General features: G+C 36.7%; 1 protein-coding gene across 7 annotated transcripts; it reads right to left on the bottom strand.

The window, feature by feature from the left end:
- Positions 1–2,243: 2,243 nt before the first annotated feature.
- LOC130942157 (uncharacterized) lies at positions 2,244–8,398 on the bottom strand. Of its 7 annotated transcripts, none has more exons than XR_009070826.1 (6): positions 8,107–8,398; positions 6,044–6,396; positions 3,567–5,958; positions 3,213–3,371; positions 2,778–3,107; positions 2,244–2,670 (listed from the first exon to the last, which is right to left on the bottom strand). XR_009070826.1 is itself a non-coding variant. In XM_057870864.1 (3 exons), the coding sequence occupies exons 2-3, from the start codon at positions 6,391–6,393 to the stop codon at positions 4,002–4,004; spliced, it is 2,307 nt and encodes a 768-aa protein (XP_057726847.1). In that variant the 5' UTR covers positions 6,394–6,396; positions 8,107–8,398; the 3' UTR covers positions 3,563–4,001. The 7 variants fall into 7 exon arrangements, 1 of the variants encoding a protein (XP_057726847.1); XR_009070825.1 differs by having other exon boundaries at positions 2,778–2,977; XR_009070830.1 differs by having other exon boundaries at positions 2,778–3,371; positions 3,567–3,883; positions 3,968–5,958.
- Between the last annotated feature and the right edge of the window lie 669 nt (positions 8,399–9,067).

Raw genomic sequence — 9,067 nt, 5'->3', positions numbered from 1 at the left:
AGGCACCATGTAAAAAGTTGGTAAGAACGTGGGTATGTTACTGTTGAAAAGCTATCATCAATTAAGTATTGAAGTCAAAAAAGAACAAAACATATAAGAAGAAACTTGTACCTCAATTTGCTTTGGTCAACTAATGCAATAGCAATCTATTTCCCTTACTGCAAAACGATGGAAAGGTTTTTTGACTAAATATTATAAATAAATGACAAAGTTGCTAGTGAATAAAATGTATATAGTTGTTAGTTTCCTCAAGTCCAACAAATCTAGCAGAACACAACTTTATTTTTTATTTTTTTTGTGATAAAAACACCACTTTCATTTTCCTATTCTTATTAAAAGTGCAACTAATTTCCCACCATTCAATTAGTTCTTGTTAAAATCTAAGTATAATAATAAACCATTAATAGAAATAAATGATCCTAAAACTTCTTTTCTTCTCCAATAGGAGTGAAACACAGAAATAGCATATCTAGTCTAACTAGATTATTAGGCAATTCCTTCTACACAACATTTATAACAAAATTCAAAGAGGCATTTAGCCAAGCATAGAAACATTTTAGGCAAAACAAGTCCATCTTATTGTCAAACTTAACTATATAGCAATCAATAGTGTACTTCAAGACAATGTAAGCTTTGATAAATTTATTGTAGTATTAGTATATTTTAACTCATATCCAAATCACTATCAAATAAAAACTCATCTCTTAAATTCATCTTACTACAAAGATTTAAGTGGACAAAGATAAAATTAAGATAAAAGCTCATTATTTGTCCCTGAAATTTTTGGAATATCAACATGCTCTTAGAAAGATTATAACAAGTGGTCCTCAAATAGAAGTAATTAGTCCAGGAGTTACTGTAGGACGGCAAAAAAAAATCACTTCAGGATCAAGTGAATCTCTGGGAAATTAAACTAATATTTGGAAACTATTCATAAGCTGGAAATTTTTTGTTGGCACCTTGGGTTGGGTAGGAGTCTTTGACACTGGTGGTGGCTGTGTGACTTCAGATATAGTATAAATTTTGGTGTTGGAGTGTGACATCAACACCTCAAGAACACATTTTTGAACCATATCCCTGTTTCATCCATGTTTTATTCCGGTTAAAAATAGCAACCCCACAAACCCCAGCCAACCTTCAAATCCTAGACACTACAACGACACCAAAACTCTCGAATCTCAGACACTGCATATCAACAACCAACATTGAATCCAAAATGTAAAGTAAAAAAAAAGAGGGAGGGAGATTACCTTGAATACAATCACAAAGTCCGAACCTCTTGCTTCTGGTGATGGAGGGGAAGAACAAAAACCTCTTGCTTCTTCTTGTCTCAACTTTTTCAACCCAGGGATTAAAACTCTAGGGTTTCGCCATTGATGAGTATACGAAGATGAAGTCAGAGGGTGGAAGAAGAAAAGACGAATGAAATTTGTATTGGCGAGAAAACTGATATTCATGCTAAATAACGTCAAAACGGCGACGTTTTTGGCTATCAAGGGTGAGAAACCAAAATGACGCCTTTTTGGAGCCCTCCAGCGTGGCAAATCGAGTCCACGTCAGCGTTCCAGGGACCACTTTGAGTGCTCGGAGTTCTATTTGGAGGACTACAATGGGAAAATTGGGATCTTAGGGATTAATATGGGTATTTGCGTAAATCTCAGGAACGACTATGGGTATTTACTCCAAAATTTTACTAGGTTTTTCTTGTTACACAGGCAACAATCAATGTTGGTGGGCACATGTTGAATCCAACAAACAAAATAGAGCATTTTATTCTAAGACTTCCTTACCATTGGAAATTTGTAAGTCCTTTGTTCACTTAACAGTTTACTAGATGTTCTATAGATGAGAATAGAGAGTTAACCATTATCTTGCTGCTAAATTCCAAAGCAGACTTCTCAAAGGGAGCGAAAAAAATCATGAAATGACAGCAAGAAGCATGTTTGGACTGGAATCGTCAGGACCCTTGGTGACATTTGCTCTCTCTTATGGTACCTTGTCCTCTTCTGCTGTAAGTAGATGACTGGTTTATTTTACAAAGTATTTTCTTGATTTTCTATAACTTCATAGCTAAGGCAATGTTCCATTCATGATTTGCATCTCTGTATATACACCCTTAACTATCTTTCTGGTTTATAGATAAAATAATGATTCCAGATTCACACCTAACTTGGTCTATATTTGTTTCAGAATACATTTGTTTCCAGCAAATTGTTTATTAACCTAGAACAATAAAATGGATACGTAAATTCTTTTCCTGTGTTACATTTGTCGCACTATTACAATGAAGATGGAGGTTTACTTGTGCAGCAGTAGCCACTTAAACTAGTTAGCGTTGTTTTCATTTCCTATTACATCCTTCTTTGATAAACCAAGCTACTAAAATTTTACAAAAGCATTCTCTAGTATATTACACCAGAGATTATTAATTAGGAACTGCTTCAACATACGAGGCTAAGGTATGAAGAGGCTCATATGCAAATTCCTACACGCAGGAGAAACCAATAACTGAGTCCTACTACCAAGCAAACAAAGGAAACACAAGGAACTGGCGCAAGCATCGGAGTCATGTGGTCACTGCTTTTGAAGCTAGCAATTAAAGAGCCTTAAAATATTGAGCTCTTTTCCTTTCGGTTGTAGTAGAGATGTGCGCAAACACCCTCTTGCAACCTGCAAATGCACACAACACATAGTCAAAATAGAACAACAATGATGGATGTTGATGTAGATTACTCAAAATCAAACAAAATGATTTGATTAGTTTTGAGTGTTATTACCATTGTCAACGCATTCATTTATGTAAAGATTCAACTAGTTTGCCCCACCAAGCCACCAGCAGATGCAGAACCAACCCAATCTGTTGGCCTAGTAAACAAATCTTCCAACTCAAGATAAATATTTGAGTCATTCACATCAATTTCTTCATTAGCAACACCATCATTTTCCCCCAATAGGTTCTCTGACATACATGTTAATCCTCCAAAAACAATTGATTTTCAAATATGTTACAACAAAAACTCAAATGCGAACAAATGTTGAAAGTGTTAATCCAGTTCATAATCTGAAATTATTCACTGTTCTAGGTTACGGAGTCCATTGTAATCGTTCTTTAACAAAAAAAAAAAAGAAAAGTCATGGATTTTGAGAGAGGAAGTGGAAGGAAGGAAAGAAAATGAATGAGGAAGAACCGAAGAAGATTAATAGGTACTCACTAGTCATTTCCTCATCGTCGACAATCATGCAACCAAGAACGAAAGAGGAAGAGCTGTCGCCGGAGTTATTCCCTAAGGTTGTCGAAAGGATTTTTTTTGCTAGGAAAGGTCTTCAGTGGCAGCAAGCTTTGCCGAAACTAGAGTTTTATTGTTGAATCTCTATCAAATATTTGGGGCAAATTTAAAATATCAAAAGACTTATTCTTTTAGTATAATTTTTAATGAGTTATTTATGGATTAAATTTGAACCATTAGATCTTTTATCAATTTAATCTAATACTTTAAATTTTATGGTGTAATCCAATACTTTAAATTTTATGGTGCATTAGATAAGCTAAAAAATTATAGACGAACCCGGGAAAATAACTATCAATCCCTTATCTCTGTCTTATTGTTTCCACAGTCTCTCTTGTTTCCGTTGCTCTTTTTTTTTTTTTTTTTCCCCTCTGTCGCCATCCTTCAGAAAAGGACGCCAAATCCTTGGCCATCAAAGTTGTACAAGTTCGCTAATAGTTCTTAAGACTAGAATTTTAGTAATAATACACCCGCAGAAAGAATCATGGCTAGTTTTGGCTACCATAAAACTAGCATGTTTCCCTTATTTCATTGAACAATTTATTTTTTGCAGTCCATTCAAGAGTTCCCCGTGCCGCCCATAATGTGCTGAAACTCTGTCAAGAAAATTAGAAGAAAAATAGTTAAATTAATTCTCAATAGAGTGGAGTGAAAGACAGTAAGGGCAGTGAACTAGATACAAGATCGAATCTTCTACACCTAGGGTATCTAACACTATGATTGCTCCTTGCAAGTGGACTTGTTGTGCCCTAATCCTTTGCATCGGCTGCATTGGAGTTGGCGCTTGACTACATCTTCGGAGCCATATCGCTTTGTTGCCGGTCGGCCTGGTGGTCGTCGGGTAGAAGGGGGTGTAACTGTTACCAAAAGCTGAGAATCTTTTGCAGCAGGCGCATCTACATATTGAATTGGCAGCACAGCCTCTGAATAAGTCAATCTATATATCTCGCTTGTGAAAAATCTAGAGCAAAAATCATACACACTCCGGTTGATACCACTGATAACAGCAATAGCATGGCAGCATGGTATACCAGTCAGCTGCCAGGCTTTACAACTACATTCCCATCGGTCAAGATCGACCACCTCATTGGTGTCACCGCAAACTTCATACGTGCTGCTGCCACATAATACAAATTGAAGTGAATGAGCTTTCCGGCTTTCCGCACTAAGCTTTTCCTCCATGGATGGAGTCAGCCTAGTCACCCATTGATCAGATGCTTCTCTTCTGGCAGCAATCAACTCCATGATCTTACTTCTTATCACATCAACCATCTGTGTTATTGGTAATTCATCTGCATCTGAAGCCCAACTATAGAACAGTTCACCAAAGTTTGATGTCATGTGATTATACCTAGTACCCTGAAAAAATGAATTCGCCCAATTCTCAGGTCCACTTTGCACAATCCAATTATAAGCATCTACAGAAATACTTTTAATGTTATCCAAACTGGTTTGGAAGCCTTCAGGTTTGGCTGCATAAGCAGCAGCATATAAATCCTCGACCATTAATCGTTTTATCTCATGAGAAAACTGTCCTTTCAAGTCTCTAAATAGTTGCTCAGTTAAGTATCGGAGGCAGTATCCATGAAACGAGCCTTCAAATATCTCGGCAATTGAATCTTTTAGCCTGTGCTCACTGCCTGCAACAAACGTTATGGGACAAGATGTTGACAGCACTGATTGGAGCTGAAGTAAAAACCAATGCCAGTTATCATCAGATTCAGCATCAACAATGGCAAAAGCAACAGGGAATACACCATCATCAGCATCGGCAGCTGTTGCTGCTAACAAGGTTCCTTGGTATTTTGACTTCAATGGAATGCTATCAAGGAAAATCAACGGTCGGCAACCCTGTTGGAAACCATGCAAAGAAGCATGAAATGATAGAAAGAGACGATGGAAGCTTGAGTCTTCCTTTGTAGTGTACAAAGCTAGACTTCCGGGATTGGCCTCCATTATTTTCTCACAAAAGAAAGGTAACTGACTATATGCTGCTTTATATGAACCCTGAAGCTGCTCCCTTGCAATCTCCTTCCCCCGCCAAGCCTGGAAGTAGTTAAGCTGAATTCCATATTCTTGTTTGATGTCATTAACAATATCCTTGGGCTTATAGTTAGGATAAGCTTTCAGTTTCTCCTTTATTATACTGGCCACCCAACTCCTAGTTGCTTGATGCCCTGTCGTTCCCACAGCCCCTTCACAAGTATGAGTTGGATGCATTTTCTTGATACATATCAACTGAGTAGTTGACAATCTTGACGCATGGATTCTCCAAAGGCAACCTTCTGCTTTACATTTGACAGTCACACGATGGCTATCATTTTTTTTATATTTAAAGGCAAATTGGTGAGCAATTGCATATTTCCGCAATGATTCCCGAAACTCATGTACACTGTTGAACCTTTGACCCACACCCGTTATAGTATTCTGCCATTGTTGTGCCCCTTTAGCACGCTTTTCATCATTTGAGGATTCAATGGGGAGAACACGAGAAACTTCAATAGGAATGTCTATATGCATATCCATTTGATTGCTATCATCAACACCGTCAGGTGGAGCATCGATTGGAATCATTGGCTGGATGGTGTCATCTATGACATCATGCATAACATCAAGTGTTGGAGAGGTATTGATTGGCACCATTGTTTCAGACAAAGTAGTTCTGCTTGACCTGCACATGCAACAATTCCAAATTTAAAAATCTAGATCGCTCCATAAATACATTGAGACACTAGCTTAGAAACAAAGAAATCTACCTACTGGCAGGCATGTTGTTTGACACCTCATGGGCAACTAGCTCATCTATAAGGATATAGATGTCAACAATACTCGAATCCCCATGAAACTTAACCATTCTTTGGAGATCCTTGTCATTGGAAATTGAAATAAGAATCTTCCTATTTCCGGGAAGGAAATATTTTACGGACATGCTATCAGCATTGACATTAAACATTTCTGATACTTCCCCTTTGAACTCGTTGAATTTCATTTGATCATCAATGTCAATAGCATGAGCATCACCGCCTTTATATGACAAACAACCATCTTTGTCAGTTTTAAACTGACCTCCAGACTGACATATTGCAATTATCTTCTTGGTAGCCATGACCTGCCACAACACAAAACATTATCACTTATTCATTTATCAATGAAAAATGACCCAGGAATAAGTGAAAAGAGTGAAAATAAGTGGGTGAAATGCATAGAATCACCACACATTTTCCAAAACTCTAAAGAACAAAGTAAAACTGCTTTTGAGTCTCATCATTGCCAGAAAGAAAGGATATCATAAATTTCAATCATTTAGGGCTTCCAATAGATGAACAAATATACCAAAGCCTAATCATCATCAGATAATAACATCATTGCAATCCAAATTAAAAACCAGAATAAGGACATCATTAGGGGCTAAAAAGCTTGCTATGCTAAGAATCTGGCATCACACCTATTCATTCCACTATGTTGACAATGCAGAGAACAGAAACAATTCCTTACACAGCTCCCAGTAAGCCAATTAGCAAACAAATCATGCTTTATCTTACATTTCAAAACTGACAGTGAGGAGTCACTTGCACTAAAACCACAACACAGCACTTGAAATAATTTATTTTGATATTTGTATTGTATAATGTCATCAATTTCATTTCTGTCTTCTAAACATTTATTTCTTTGTTTTGAATTAGGTTCAAACTCATACACTGATTAAATATCAGGTCAACAAATCTGAACCAGACATCTTTCATGTTACCATCAAGTTGTGCCCAGGTATTAAAAAATGGCTTCATAAGAAAAGATTGGGCCAGGTTTGAATCTAGCTCATCCATCCCAACCAACCCATACCATCTACACCCATAAATGGAAGAGAGAGTGAACTGAGACAGAGGAATGCCACTTGAAAGGATGCCATAATGATAAACTCTAATTGGTAACTATATTCAAATTAAAATTGACATGAAACAAGATTAGAAGGTTTGATCTAACTAACATACGTAGCATTACGATATCGAAGTGATAACCAAGAAGAGTATTCAAACTCAGTACAGGACTCTAGCAAAGTGCTCCAAAATCTAAACTCCAGTCCTAGTAAACCAACACAAAGGATGCATGCGACAATGATATGCAGAGGGAACAACAAGGATAGTGCTTCTTACCCCCACCAACCAAAAATAAACAAATAAACAAAAATGATGAAAAATTTGTTTTGTATTTCAGTGATAGTTGATGTGGCATTGTAAGAGAACTAAATCCTATTATTTTAAGTACAGTGTATCGTTCAATTTACCTTAAAACACAATAAAGATAAGAATAGAACAATGCACAGTGACTAGGGATACCATCTCTTCGTGGTAGCATAACAAAGTTTAATGGTACTCAGTGGCACGTTAACTAATTTTCAATTTCACGATAATCTTGGCTTCAGTTTTCTTAAGCATGAAAACTTGAAGCTAAAACTAGTTACTTGGACATTATTCATGTGTGTTCAGAATTATATACCAAGCAATAATGATACAACTTTGCTGTTTATGGCAGTGACCATCCCTCTCTAAACTTTATTTCCATTAAATCAAATCATCACAATGCTTCTTTCAGTTTCTAATTCTTGATAACCTTCTTTCTTTCTATTATTTTTCTTCTAGGAGATAAGAAAGGGAACACTTTTGTTCAAAACAAACTCAAATGCACCTGATAATCATATAAAATAATTCGTGCGTACGGTGTGCCTGGGATTATGGCAACACTAATAATTAGCTAGCGATCATGTTTGAGGTCCTCCCATCCAAATACATGAACCCCAAATATGATAAATTACATCAATTACCTCTTCCGTAGAGTGATGAGGTCGTCACTACAGCCAAATCATCGTCGTCGCTCCTCAATCGACGGTGGAGTTGGGGCGGGTGGCGGTTAGGGTTCGGAATGTGGAGGACAGCAGAGGGACGAAGGAGCCAAGGGAGGGACAGCTGAGCCTGAGGGTTGAGAGGGGGATGACCGGCTGGGAACAGGGAAAGAGGAAATGGACCGGCGCGGTGTGTTTTGGGGCGTCGGTTATTTTGGCTTCGCCTGCTAACGCTAGGATTTAGGGGGTATTTTGGTACATACTCGGTAATATCATGCAAACGACTAAACGGTAATATACAAGGTTTTGAAAGTCTGTGGTCATCCAACCACTCTAACTAAAGGTGTCCCCCATGCATCTAGATCAGTTTTGACTCAAATTCCTTGGATTTGAATATTAACTTTGTTTGCGGTATAATTTAGATTAGATTATTTTTAGAAAAAAATTTCGAACGAATCTAATTTTAAACGATTTGGATTAGATTGAATTGGATTTACAGTTTTATAAATTAAAAAAATAAATATACATATAACAAATTTTAATATTACATTAATAACTAATAATGATATTACACAAAAAAATTGTTCCATGTAAATGTTGGAAAAAGATAATACAAGCTGAATTGACAGTTTTAGGTTAAAACAAGACTTGGTGTTTCACTAAACTCTCAAAAAGTAAGAAGACAGTGGATTATAAATGAATTTTCAGGTAAAATTCAATCTCGATAGAACCATAGAAAACACAATGTCAGACTAGTTGCAAAAGGATTCATTCAAGTGTAAGGAGTGGATTATGAAGATATTTTTAGTCAAGTTATCAAAATGATTATTCTACGAGTAATGTTAGCATTAGCAGTGGCAAAAAATTGGCATTTGAAATAGCTGGACGTTAATACTGTAACACCTTACCACACAGAGTCTTATGCTTAAGTCATAAAATAGAG

Source organism: Arachis stenosperma, chromosome 1, assembly GCF_014773155.1.
Source record: "Arachis stenosperma cultivar V10309 chromosome 1, arast.V10309.gnm1.PFL2, whole genome shotgun sequence".
Taxonomy (NCBI): Eukaryota; Viridiplantae; Streptophyta; class Magnoliopsida; order Fabales; family Fabaceae; genus Arachis; species Arachis stenosperma.
The sequence above is the reverse complement of the archived record's forward strand: the minus strand, read 5'-3'. Positions and strand labels throughout refer to the sequence as shown.